General features: G+C 45.4%; 1 protein-coding gene across 4 annotated transcripts in view; it reads left to right on the top strand.

Annotated features, from left to right (window-relative positions):
- KDM5C (lysine demethylase 5C) overlaps positions 1-14,478 on the top strand; it is a 1,076,337-nt gene that overhangs the window by 799,147 nt on the left and 262,712 nt on the right. For all 4 annotated transcript variants that reach the window (XM_069645250.1, XM_069645251.1, XM_069645253.1 and 1 more), the window contains one exon: positions 3,370-3,508. In XM_069645250.1, the coding sequence (XP_069501351.1) occupies positions 3,370-3,508 (139 nt within the window). The remainder of the gene's footprint in view (positions 1-3,369; positions 3,509-14,478) is intronic.

Genomic DNA, 14,478 nt, shown 5'->3' on the forward strand with positions numbered 1-14,478 from the left:
TGGACGAGTGTGTCCAGCAGAGTGGGTTGGACCAGAATGGAGTGGGATAAGGAGGTGCAGAGGTCAATGAAAAGAGAGGACGCTGTGCCAGGAGAGTGCAATTGGATGTTAAAGTCCCCCCAGGAGGAGCAGATTGGAGGAGGTAGAAAACAAGGAAGAACCGAAGTCAGCCCATTCAGAGAGGTAGTGCCAGGAGGCCGGTAAATGGTAGCAATGGTCAGAGTGAAGGAGGAGGAAGGAGAGATGACCAACTTGCATACCAGGCTCTCAAAGAAAGAGTAGAGCTTAGTGGTAAAGATGGAAGAGTTTACCCACTCAGGGAAATTAGGGCAACCTCGTTCACTTGTAGGAGTTATTTCCATGAAACAAGCCCTTAAATGATCTTTCATTACTTTGTTCTCTTTGGTCAGAACACTGTTGTTTTCCGCCTTAGCCCAGAAAAAACTTGTTTTCATTCAACAATGCAAATCACCCACCGGCTTCTTCCTGGGTACAGAACCGACTTTCAAATATGTTGCCTCCAGTGCTCCAGATAAGATTATGAGGTGGGAGTATTTTACTCCCTATTTTTAAACTTTGAGAGTAAATGTGAGTTTAAGAGAGTAAAAATGACTTTTCTCCTTTGCAAGAATAAAATGTATGCGACATCCAGCCGACGTGTGCAGAAACTGTATGGCAATCATTACTATGCGGCAGCTTTCTACATTGTGACAGAATACACCTTTCATTATTTCTCTAAGGTCTGGCCATTTGATCTCTCCTGTATATATTTAAATTTTGAAATCACAAAATCCTAGCCAATTACATAGTAAAGCAAACATGAATTGTAATGTGTGTTTTGAGGTTCGATGATAGAATTTTCTTTTGATTAACAAAAGTCCTCATTTCCTGGAGCTATTCCTACCTAATGGTATGCCAATGTCATGATACAACAGTGCAGAGAGACAAGGACTCCATGCTAAATTCATTCTATATCTAATCTAATGGTCAAATTGTTATTTATATAGCTTTTGGCAAATTGCTGTACACAGAACATATTTATCACAATTATCACCAAACCAAAGCCGGTACTCCTTTATCAACCTCAAAAGGATTAAAGGCTGAGTTGCCATTGCTGGAATTCGAACCTGCAACCTACAGATCATGCACAGATTGCAGCAACGAGTGCTCAACCAGCTGAGCTATCTTATTGACTAACATCCTTCAGAGGTTGGTTAACTGAGTAATAATCACAGTACCTAGATGTTGGACAAACCATAGTTAACTCCTTGGGTGCACCTTCCATTCTTGTGAATTGCAAGTCCGTTGTGTCTCTAGAGCCTGAGTGCAAAAGACCTAGTCAAAATGTAGGCTCTGTTCCTAACCTGCCGTCGCCATTCCTCTGTGAGGCAGCCTGTACGCTGACCTGACCATTTCTTACAGGTTGCACAGTAATTGACCCTGGTCATCTAACTGAACTTCTTTGCTTGGTGAGGTGGCATATTGCTTTTCTCCCCTGATTAACTGACAGTATGAATCCCCTGCACCACCCTCTGGCCCTCGATCTAATAATGCATCCATCTTGAACAATTCCCGTTAGCGTCCAGCAGACCGCGGCAGAAGACTTCCCCTTGCAGCGTTTGACTCTGATGAGTCACCAAGGACTCCGGAAGCCATCCTAATCCAACCGTTACTAGAGGCCTACATCCGGGATATTAGCTATACACTGCTACTTGGCGTTCCACGACATCTTTCAAGGACCCTTGTGGCTGTTACACTAAGAAACATTGCAGCCCAACAGGACGGATTACCGACATTAAGAGACGGTTTGGTCTGGACATACTCCATTGTACTAAAGATAAGATTTTGTGGACACCACATTTTATAACTGTCCACCAGGAAGTGATACTCAAGATCCCACACTGCTACAACAGTTCCAACATTACAAGTACTACTCAGAAACCACCACAAGTCGGACCCTTGGTGTCCCAGCGGCCTGACTCATTAATACCCCTGAAGACGTTCCTACCACAATTTCTAAGAAGTATAGGAATGAAACATGTAGGGTAACCTACAATACTAATATTAAGTATGGTTTATAGTGACTTTTTCGAATGATTTATTTTCGAATGCCAGTTTCTCAAACAAATTGCTGAAAAAATATTTTGAAATGTTTTTTTTTTTTAATGGGGCGTTCCTCCCCCCCCAAACACCTATTTTTTTTTTACAAACGAAACCCAAAAACAAATATATAAATGTAAAAAAAATACATTTGAGAAAAAGAATTTCGGCAAAATGTTTTCGCCGAAATGCTGTTTCGAAAATACGTTTTTGAAAATATGACCGGATACCATTAAGTATCTAGATAAGAACTAGAACCTTTGGAAGGTGGACTTTAGGTACTTGTGGACTAATGCATCAAGATAAGAGTCACTAGATAACTGAGGACTCTTTAAGAACTTTGCATATTGTGTGGTTTTGTTTTTCAATAATCAAGGTTTCTAATATCCTAAAAATTGATTGTATTTGCACTTGATTGTATTCTAGTATCTAGGAGTAAGATACAGATATATTGCGTATTTTGCACATCTTGTCACTACCCCATTGATCTGCTCTAAGCACTTTCCCCAGCACTGGTCACTTTGTTCGTTTTTATGTGATTGCTTTTTAAATATTATTTTATTTTAAAAATCAGTTATTTTAAAAATCAGTTATTTTGAAGTCCGGTTGCATTTTCCATGAACTTCCACTTGTCATTGTTCAAACTGTTTTCAAAGTGTGACAGATCCATGGTTGTCCAGCCAATTTATTATCCAAACCTCTAACAAGTTTGGGAGCCCTTTTGTTCCTTTTGTATTACGTGTCAGGTTTGCTCCCTTCATGCTTCTTAATATACCCGATTTCCCCCCAGTTGATTTTTTGCAATTCATTCATCGCCTGCACTTGGCCACGTTTCTTTACTGCCAGCCATCAATGAGGTGCAACCAAAACTCATGGCCCTGCTGTTCGCCATATTATCCAGTAGATTTTCCAGTGTTGCTTCACCTCCTCCCCTCAAGTTATAACTCCAATTTGGCAAAGAATCCTTTTCAGAGGCAGAAGCCTGCTCTGCCCGCTCTGTGATTCACTGTGCTGCTCTGCCCTCTCGGTGGGTCGCTGTCCTGCTCTGCCCCCTCTGCGGGTCGCTGTCCTGCTCTGCCCCCTCTGCGGGTCGCTGTACTGCTCTGCCCTCTGCGGGTCGCTCTCCTGCTCTGCCCCCCTCACCCAGGTGCCTGGCCTGTGCTCTGCCCCTGACCCCAGTCTGCCCCACTGCCCTGTCATCATCTCCTCTATGCTCACATTGCTCTACAGCCTCCTCTATCTCATTTGTCCTTGTATCCTCTGTTTCAGGCAGAAGCATCCTCCTGCTACCTTGGAGGCCATCATTAAAGAAGCTGAGAGCATCCCTGTGCACCTTCCGAATATCGTTTCGCTGAAGGAAGCACTCTCTAAGGCACAGGCCTGGATTGCTGACATGGAAGAAATTCAGGTAAGTGGGAATAGTACATATAAACAAACTGCCTAAATACTTCAATCACTAACCACAGTCTCAGACATGCCCTAGGCTTACCTCGGGCAGTATGAAATCTAAAGGGCATTCAAGGCTTGTTATGGTTTACACTGGCCCATGTTTATAAATTCTTCAGTGTGTTCAGATGGCTTTCTAGAATCTGGCCCTGCGGACAGATTTTAGGAGGCCAAACTAGTTATGATGAACTGGAATCTCTGAGAGGCTACCAAAACTCAATCATGTAAAAACCAAAATATGTTAACTGTAATGCAACCAAGATAAGACCAACAGACACAGAGATGAGTATAAACAGTTTATTCGCTTCAAGGGGAGCCAGGTTCTTCCCAGCAATTGATGTGCAGAAGTGAGCATTTTACAGAAAGAAAATCACGTCCTTTTATGCCCCCAAGAGTTCTGCTGTGAGTGCAACGTCATAGATGTCATAGTTTATAGATTTCATAGTTCATAGTTCATAGTTTATAGTTATAGATGTCATAGTTCATAGTTTATAGCTCTCTGCTACGTAAAGGGTTTTCTGTGAAAACAAATTTGTCAGTGATTTCATGCTTGTGCATTCTAGCTATCTGACCTTACAAAACAGATTCTCACTGGACGATGTCTGAAATGAGGGGCTGGTGCTGCTGAAGAACCCCCTGCCTCAGCGAAGAGGGACTGGCTAGAAAAGTAATACCGGGTGCAGATGTCTGCATTCACAACCATCACCGGATTCGGTGGTCTCGGCTGCGCTAGGAAGTTGTCGTCCAACCAGTCAGCCTCTGTCCCCCCGGATACTCTGCAGCAGCGACGGTCAAGGCGGCCAACGCCTTAGCGATCCTGGTAGGTACGACCGGGAGCTATGGTACAAGATGGCTCAGATCCTGGATTTCCTCCCCCGAGGACAAGAGGGTAGAGGCAATGGAGATTCTTCAGCGAGGTGGCATCGGATGGCGCCATCACCGTGGCCCTGGACATTGCGAACAGTGTTCCGCCAGATGGGAAACAGGGTTGGCCTCCTCCTCCTCCTCCGTCGTCGTCGCTGGCTGAAGGCCACCAACTTCAGACAAGAGGTCCAGACGAGGGTCCTGTACATGCCATTCGACAGAGACAATCTTTTTGGCTTGGCCGTCGATGAATCTCTTCAGGCCATCAAGACCGACAGAGATGGCCCGTACCTTGGGCACACTACAACAGCACCATCTGTCCTTTCGTCCCTCAGGAGGGAAGTCAGGTAGATCTTCGAGTTTCTGTCCTTTTAATGCCGACCCTCCCGTTGCACGACCCAGGAAGCCTGCAGGGGTTGTTCCAAGGCCTCTAAACACGACTGAACCAGCCAGGACCTCGGGCACCCACCCCTGCAACCCGGTGGGAGGCCAGCTGGCGAACTTCATCAGTGTGTGGGAAAACATCTCCATCGATCGATGGGTGCTGGACGCTCTCGCCCATGGACACACTTTGGAGTTTCAGCGAGTGTCCGCGTATACCACTGGTGACCCGGCAGGATCAACACATCCCTCAGCTGATGCTGCTGCAGGTTCAGCCCATGTTAAAAAAGAGGGTGATAGTGCTGGTTCCGAAGCGACTCCGGGGCCCTGGAGTTTACTCAAGATACTTTTGCCGTCGATCACACGAAGAGGACTGCCCGGCTCCTGACGGATCTGGGGTTCTAGGTGAACTATGCAAATTCCTGCTGGACTCCATCGCAGAACGTGCTGTTCCTGGAGTCCTGCCTAGCGGCTCAGTCGGAGGAGAAGATGGCGGCCATTTTGGGCAAGGTGCAACGCTGTTGGCACTGAAGATCGCCACATTGAGAACCATCAACTTGCTGCACGGCATGATGTCGTCATTTATCTACCTGGTCTGACTCTGCAGGTTGTGGATGAGACCGCTCCAGGAATTCCTGGACTCCTGTTGGATCCAGGTATCCGGAAGCTTGAAAGACAGGATCGAGCTCGACAAAGAGTTCGTCGAGCGATAGTGTTGGGGCCTGCGCTCCAACATTGCTGGGGGCACAGACTTCCAGAGCCCCCCATACCTGGACACGGTTAAGATGGACGCTTCCCTAGAGGGACGGAAGTCTCCATGCCAGAGGCCTGTGGCTGCCAGGGGTGAAGGCGCTACACATCAATGTCCTGGAAATACGGGCTGTGTTTTGGGCCCTCGAGTAATTTCTGCCGTCCCTCAAGGGAAAAGTGGTGAGGGTCTTCACGGACAATAACATCGCAATGTTTTACATCCGGAAGCTGGGGGGGCGGGGGGAGAACCAGTTCCCTGGCGCTCTCCAGAGAATCGCCGGATTTATGGCACTGGGCCATCGCCCAGGGGATGTTCTTCATTCCTTTTCACCTGGCTGGTATAAAAAACACTGTCGCCGACTCCATCAGCCGGGAGCTTTGTTCTTGCCACGAGTGACGGCTTCATCAGGATCAAGTGGACCACCTCTTCCTCAGGTGGGGCAGTCCCGAGATAGATCTGTTCGAGACGGTGACGAACACCAAGTGCCGGAGGTTCGCCAGCAGGTTCCCCCAGCCGGGGAGCATAGGTGGACGCATTCTCCTTCCCTTGGGAAGGCCTGTTCCTGTACGTGTTGCCACTGCTACTACGAGTCATCAGTCTACTCAGACTGTGCAGGATTATCCTCGTCGCGCCAGCATGGCCGAGGCAAATCTGGTAACTGGACCTTCTCAGCATGTCGGCGCCCCCACTCCCCCTGCCCCCCGTCAAGCTGCCAGTGGTGGTGGATCTACTAGCCTGCGAGGGAGGTGCAAACATTCACCTTGACCCAGGATCACTGAAACTGAAGGCCTGGCTTCTCTGGCAACATTAGAGTTCAGTGTGTGCGAGCTGCTTGCGTACTGCAGGGAGGTCCTTGCCAAGGCCAGGGCGTCATTACGGATACAAATGGAAGCGTTTTGCGACTTGGTGCCGGTCGCAGAAGATTAACCCTCGAAGGGTCACTGCCCCCTTCCGTACTTGTGGACGTTGGCTAGGTCGGTCGGGGCTGGTGCACGCCTCCAATAAAGGTGCATCTGGTGGCTATCTCCTGCTACACCAGGTATGCAGGGTGATCTTCTCTTTGGTCGCAACGTCTAGTGAAGGCGTTCATCAAGGGACTTTTCCATCCGTTCTCGCCGATGAAAGCGCCTGCCCCGCCGTGGGAACTCAACATGGTACTGACTAGGCTCATGGGGGCCCCATTCGAGCTGATGCATCAAGCTCTGCTTAAGTTTCTGTCTTGGACAGCTTTCCTCGTGGGCATCACCTCTGCTAGGACAGTAGGTGAGATCCAGGCCCTTTCCTGCAAGCAGCATTACTTGACTTTCCACGAGACAAGGGCAGTGCTTCGGACGCATCCCTCGTTCATGCCCAAGGTTCAGTTGGAATTTCATCTCAACAAGCCCTTTGTGTTACCTGTTTTTTCTGAAGCCTTCGTCGCCGGCTGAAAGGACTTTGCACTTGCTGGATGAGGCTTGAGCGCTGAAGTTTTATGTGGCCTGCACGAAGAGTTTCCGGGAGACTTCTCAGCTTTTTGTGAACTTTGGTCCTGTGAACCATGGGAAGGCCTTGTCCAAGGCTTCCATCTCCAGGTGGTTCTTCAGCTGCATCACTCGTCACCGGTTGGCATACCGACTGCTGCCAGGCCATCCGAGAGCCTATTCTACCAGAGCGATCGCTGCTACGACGGCGTTCCTTTCTGGTGAACATCTGCAGGGCTGCTATGTGGATATCTACACACACCTTCCCGAAATACTACTGCATTGACAGGGATTCCAGGGAGGAGTCCAGAGTCGGCCAAGCAGTGCTATGCAACCTGTTTGCTTGAAGGTGAGCCTGGTGAGGACGTAAGAGTAATTGCTTCTGTTGAGCCTTGCCACCTCCCATGGTTATGTATGTAGTGCTATGTATTCTTTATTCATGAAGGAACATGTTACTTACCTGTAACAGTTGTAATCCAGCATGGGTCTGGCATTCTTATACCTTGTGCGAGCATTGCCGCCAACAGTATCCAGCTCCCTGTTTACTTGCGTAAGAGTTAAAGTGAGTAGAAGTGGTTTTTTGACACCGAAATACCTAAACAATGGAAATGTAGCACTTGTGTATAACGTGAATGGTATTTTACTCATGTGAGGAGCTAACGTTGCTGAAACCCATTGTTCAATCATTAAAAGACTATTACTACTTTGAGAAGTGGTTGTGTGCCACGAATTAAGGAGAGTGGACGATGAGGAGACAATTACCAAATACCTAATCTTAACAATACCATTGTTGAAATCTTTAAAACTTGAAAACTACATCTTGGAGTGGTCTTGTGTGCCTTATTGTGATTCCCAAAGCAGGACTGAACTCTCTTCTTCACTTTTACGCGGGAATGCAATTATATACCAATCTTTAAACCTTGAAAACTACATCAAGAAGTGGTCTAGCTTCTTTTATATGAAAGGTATGCCACGTTAAGGTAAAGAATAGGATTCTGTCTTGTTGGTTAAGATTTTCATATTTGTGATTTATCTTCCTGACCTCTGTCAACCCCAGAACTTTTTTGCTTGGACTTGGGGGATTAACTTACCTTGTCCCTAGGAGAAGGTGAATACCCCCCCCCCCTCTAACCTAGTCTTTTACTCTTTTTATGGATGACCTTTTTATGTCTCTCCATAGCGTATGGTTGGAGTTATAGTTTGCTATAACTTTTGGTCTGAGGCTGTGTTGCCCCTTTGGGCTCCCCTGTTATTTTCTCTCATGTACTTTGGTAAACTACTGTTCCCAAACGGGGAAGATTGATTTTCAGCCCCTTTACATTTTGTTTAAGTGAGCCAGCACACCTCACCTTATGTGCTGGGAGGATACAGTGTATCCCCTTTCTTACTTACCTGATAACATTTTTGTTACAATTGCAAGTTTACTTAAATGGCTAGTGGCAGTGGTTTTACCTTTATGACTGTCATTTGTACTCGCAGGCTGTTAATGCAGCCTCAGTAATGCACAGAAGGGCCACCATTTTGTCAAAATGGTGGGCTCCTTCTTTCGCCATTTCACGTGCAGTTGTAGTTTCTGCGGTGTTCCCCCTGCCATTCTCAGCTGGAACGATCTCAGTGGAAGTTGTCTTTGGCGGGAATCCTTTGCATTCCCCACCAAGGCTCCCCTTTGTTGTGACTCTGCTTTTATTGAGTCGTTTGTTAGCCTTGTGGCCACTGCTCAGCTTCAATACACAAATTTGGTTGTGGCTGGCGACTTTATAGGTGCAATGACCCTTCTGAGACTGCAGCCACTCATATTTTATTTCTACTATGGCTGTTTTGTCGTGTGTGCAACTTGTCTGAATCGGGTCTATGTGATTATTGCGACGGCCGAAAATGCAATTTCTTTTTTTTTTTTTTATAACCCTTTACACCACATATATATGGGGGGGGAGACCCCCTGCATCCTCCTCATATTAATATCATACTCCAGACCCAACCACGTATATATGTGATGTAACGGGGGTTTAAAAAAAGTCTGCATTTTCAGCCGTCGCAATTCCCAGGTCGCCATTTTTGTACGATTCCATCTGAATCAACACATATCCTAGGTAATTGCCTTAACTTCGTTTTTGCCAAGAATACAGACTTTACACTGGCCAGCGCTCATAGGGTCCCTTGGTCGGATCACTTTGTTATCCCGTTCGTATATAGTTTCATCGATTGTACCACTGCTTCATGCAATCAAATATGTAGAAGCCTAATTGGCGGTCAGTTGACCGCTCTTTTATTGCTTCCCATATTAATGATTTGTGCAAGTATACACCATGTCTGGATTGTTCCTCTCTATCCAGGATATTCTCTACCACAGCTGATGTGCTGGCCCTGCTTAAAAGCGTTAGTCTGTGGTCGGCCTTCTGAGCCCTGGTTTAATGACTATACTGCTCATTAAGCACAGACAAGCTAAAAGTAAGCTGCGCAGCTCCTACGTCCCTTGCAATAGGACTTCTTTTCGTGCTACTAATGTCAGCTATCATCAAGCTATTAGTGAGTCCAAATGCAACTTTTTTACTCTGCGTTGCTAATACAATTAATCAGCCTAAAGAACTGTTCAAGGTTGTCCGTTCTATCCACTAAAGTATCCCCCCCTCAGATTCCATTCCTCCCTCCCAAAATTGGCCGTCTTCTATTGGTCCCTTCCCTGCCCCTGTAGTAGCTGTTAGAAATCTAGGTGTTACATTTTCTGCGTCCCTTTCTATGGCTACTCAAATCGGCTCCGTTTGTCAGGCTGGCCATTTGTAGCTGAAGATTCTTAGTAAGGTGTTGAAGTTTATCCCTCAACATCTTCCTTCCATCCTTAGCTGTATTGATTACTGCAACTCCTTGTACCTATCAAAGCCTGTCTTTTTGCTATAACGCCTATAGATTCTGCAGAATCCTGCAGCAAGGCTGGCCACTGAGACTCAATTCAGGGATCAGATTCACTCAATTCGCCATGCTCTTCATTGGCTTCCAGTGCCCAAGCGGGTGCATTTTAAATCCCTGTGTTTGGTAGATAGGGCGTTTCATGCTGTGGGGTCTGAATATTTACAGCATACGTTCTGCCTCTGTGTACTCTGCCGTTCTCTTTGTTCTGCTGACAGATTTCTTATTTCTGTGCCTAGATTTAGGTATGTCAGAATTGGTGGTCGGTCCTTTTCAATGGCTGCTGCCAAACTGTGGGAGGCCCTGCCTATTGCACTTCAGTCCATTGTGGCTCATCTGCAGTTTCTACGTTCATTAAAAACTTTGCTGTTCTGATGGTCTGTGTTTTGCCAATGTAGCTGTTCTGCAAGTCTTGTTAGCACTACGTTGCCTTCGGACGTAAGTTGCTCTGTACCCTGTGGTACGAAATGGATAACGTAACATAACCGAGTGTCTGAGAAGGCACGAAGCAAGGGAGGAGTCCAAAACTCTGCAGCCCTTTGACTTCTGCCTTGCCTGAAAGGAACCAAGTCTTTGTGGGGGGCTGGCTGTTTGATTGAACATCCCATTTCTGTAAACTTCAAGAAGAGATTGCAGAAGTTGTGCTGCAGTTCCTGATAAATACTCTGAACCCGGAAGCTACTGACAAGTCGACCACTGGAGCTGAAACCAAAAAGGAAGATTTAGTAATGACGGCTGTAGTTTTTTCCAGCAACCGGAGAGCCTGCTGTGTAACCAGAGCATGCTGTAAACCTTCCTTCCAATCGACCTGGGGGTCCCGAATGCCACGACTCCTACCCAGAGTCTGGTGGGATCCACTAGTCTCAAGAATTCCTGCATTTTGAGCCATCCCACTACGTTCTGCGACCTTGCTAGGCTGCAATACCCTGGGACCTCGAGCTATTGTGCGGTGCCTGGTCTTGCGAAGTCCGAATCCGTCCAACACCTTGGTCCGGTCACCAGAGTGCAGGACCGAGAAAGTGAAGAGATTCCGACCAGCGATATTCGTTCTTCATCTGGCTGCTGTAAAAAGTCACCAAATCCACAGAGCCGTGAGAACTTGTGAAGTATCCATTGCTGGAAGCCTCCTCTGATGACTGCTGCTGCAACTTCCCATCCGGTGTCCAGTTCTTTCGTCTGCAGACCAGAAATCCAGGGGACCCGGTCCTCTGCTGCTGCATTCGTAAGGCATCCACTACGAAGCTCTTCTTTTCTCATAAGGTACTGTGTGGGATTAGGTATTACTTTCCTCAAATCTGCTGTGCATCATGTGAGGCTAAGTGGGTGATTTGTGTGTTTGCCCATATCACTTGCCCAGGCCTAACGCTGGAACACATATAGGGAGCCTTCTCAGAAGTCCTTGAACACTTTTACTCTGAATGTGAATACTTAGGATCTACATTAAAACAACGCATTCTGAAAAGTTTGAAAATTGCAAAGCCAACTTGCTCACATTTTGAAACTCAAGCTTTTGGGAATCTTTGCATTTGTCCCCTGCTTTCCCTTTGAGGTATGCAGGGGTCACCCCCTAAAATGCCTGCAGCCCATAATGTGGAACTAGAGGAATGGGGGACACCCCCGCTTACGTAGTTCAGCATTTCGTGATTCGTCTTTTTGAACTATGCTGAATGTGCCGAAAACGCGCATTCCGCATTTGTATACTGTTATTTTGGGGGAATACCAATATTTACTTGTTGAAGATCTCCTATGGAACTCTGACTTTCCTACAATTGAAACCTATCTCAACCTGCCTACAGCTGGCACCTAGACCACTAGGGTACCTCTTGTGCCTATGAGAGAACTCATACAATAGACTAGGTAAGTACTGGATTAGAAAAGGCTTCTGCCTTAAAGTATAACAAGTGTAAAAGTACTTATTTGCTGAAATAATTAGTGTGGTAACTGTATCTTTGGGAACAAAGAAGTTACAAAGTATCATTAAGTTATACTTAACTTTGAGTTGCATTGTGCCCTCAAAAAAAGGATATAAATTGCTTTACTTTTCATGGTTTTCCCCCTCTTCTGAAAAGTAATAAGTGTTGATACTGTTTTATCATTGCTTAACTGAATGAGTTGAAAACCTTACCAAAAGGGTTTACCTACCTTGAATAACATTTTGTTCTTCACAAAGTGCACCATATAGGGTCTTACTTTCCCTGATCTGCATTATACAGACCTAAAATAGTCCTTGAGTTAAGGCTTGCCTCTGAGCTCCTTGAAGCTCCTATTAAATGTATATGGTTACTTATCTTAAATAGCTGCTGTACTTCTAAACTTGTAACCCTGGCTTGTGCCTCCCCTGAATCTGCTTAGAGCAGTTTCAAAATAGTCAGGTTTACTTACCTTGAAATACCTTGTATGGTGCACCTTTGTTGGCGGCATTCAAATGCAGCCAAGATACAGGTGAAGGAAAATATTTGTTTTAGGTAGTTCATTTGTCTCCAGGGCTCCTCCCCTTGTTTCTCGGTTCATAGAGAACTTGGGATGGAGTTTGGGGAAGACCAATGGGCGTTTGCACCTAGCACCTTCTGGCTTCGCCTGTGGTCCAATGAGCGAGCCACCCTATGCCATTTTATTGTTCGTAGCCTCATGGTTAAGAAAAATTGGTGTAAAATTTCCTGGTTAGTTTGTCAATGAGGTGTTTACCACTAGTAATATTATGACCCTGCCCCTCCCCCCACCCCCCCACCCCCCCCCCAACGACAGTCTGCTGCCTATTAGGCAAATGAAAGACTTGAAGCAGATCTTGCATCTGGCTGTGAGGGAGAAGAGGGGAGAGTATGAAATTTGTCTTAAACTCGAATAGAACTCACGCTGTGAATAAGCAGGGCAAATGTGATTCAACCATATCTTGTGTGGTGTTCTAAAAAGAGAGACCAGTTGCTGATCACGCGGGCCAGATTTGACTGTTTAGAGCTGAAGGGGAATTCGGAAAAATGGCCAGGGTTCTCTAATAATCTGAGCTGTCTAGCTTGTGGGGCAGCAAGAGAGGTTCTGAAACACTTTGTATTCTGCCCGACATATAGAAATGTGAGAAGGTCCACAATTTTGCTGGTGTTTAGGATTATGGATATTCGTCTATACAGGCAGCTTTACATTCTCTGATGACTCAGTATTGTTAGCCTGCGCCTTCCTGACTTACTTGAAAAGGGACATGTACCAGAGAAATGGGTTTTTAACTGACTATTATGGATCTATGAATTCCCTGTAATCAGGGTTAACTGTTGTGCTTTGGAATTTAATGGATGGACTAATCTGAATAAACCTATTGATTGAAATACCTTGTCTTAAAGTGTAATAGGCTTTTACTTTCCTTGAATTGCTTAGTGGATTCAGAAATACTTATTGTGTGTTAATACTGTCATTGAGTAGCCTGAGGCCCCTCCAGAAAGTATGAGTTGTTTTACTAAATCTGAATTGAGTTCTAAAAAGTAATGTTGCATGGAGTATACTTGCAACTGTGTTAGTTTATTAAGTGATTTCTGTAACTGAGTGACACTGTATGACCGACGGTCTGCTACCCTTGAATTACTGACTGTATTAAAAAAGTATAGATAACCTGGTTTTATGCCCCAAGAATAGCTGATTGCATTCTCAATGTGTTGTAGGTTTGACTCACCTTTAACTGCTGGTTGCTATTCTAAATAAGGTTATGCTTTGGGTTGTATCCCCAAAGTATTCAGTTGGCTTTTATAATAGTGTTCATATGATATGTGGATATGCGATAATATTTATTTCCTCAAGATTTATCTGGGCCTACTTGTATTTAAATGAACCCTTTATTTTTACAATACATAGTGTTTCAGAGTTTGTTTGGACCATATGTATACTACAATTTCTTTGTACCAAGCTACAGCCCTCTTTCCCTCCTAAGATAAGTGTGGCTGCTCTGTCCCAAGCTACCACATTCTCTGATGGTACAGCCTTATACTAAGAGTGGAGAGTATGTACTGCCTCAGATATGAGTTTTATGAAGTCTTGGTAGGACTTTAGAAAAACTGTCCTAAAGTCTTTCTTTAGAAATCACAATTAAAGTGTATAAACTATTGAAGAGGAGAACAAGCATTTTCGAAGCCTAGAGTCTCCCCATATTACTAGTGAAACCAGCCTTCCTCAGAAGTAAGAGGCAATATAACTGTACTGTGAAGTTAACAGTTCATTGGCCTAAAATGATAACTGTCTGATAACTGTCAAAAAGGTGGAAGTAAGGTTGGGGAAGGGAAACTGACTGCTTGTAAATACTATCTTTAATTTGGCACAACATGTAGCACCAGAGACTGTGAAAGAGAAGTGAGCCTTAAAGGCAAACCCAGGTTGTTATTGTGGCAGACAGACAAGAGAGGCAAAGAGGCTGCCCCTTTTGAAGAAAGGTATGCAGAGGAGGAGTGCCTTGCCTACTTGAATTTGTTGAAATACTTTAAAGTATGTCTTGTCGAGGCCTGTCTAAAGGTACACATCACTGAAGCTGTGGTAGTAGTCCAAAGCACTGTAGTTGTGGTAGTATATCCAAGTGTCAGTAGATGCAACATTGTA

This window comes from Ambystoma mexicanum, chromosome 2p (assembly GCF_040938575.1).
Source record: "Ambystoma mexicanum isolate Mex_15411 chromosome 2p, UKY_AmexF1_1, whole genome shotgun sequence".
In the NCBI taxonomy this organism is placed as follows: domain Eukaryota; kingdom Metazoa; phylum Chordata; class Amphibia; order Caudata; family Ambystomatidae; genus Ambystoma; species Ambystoma mexicanum.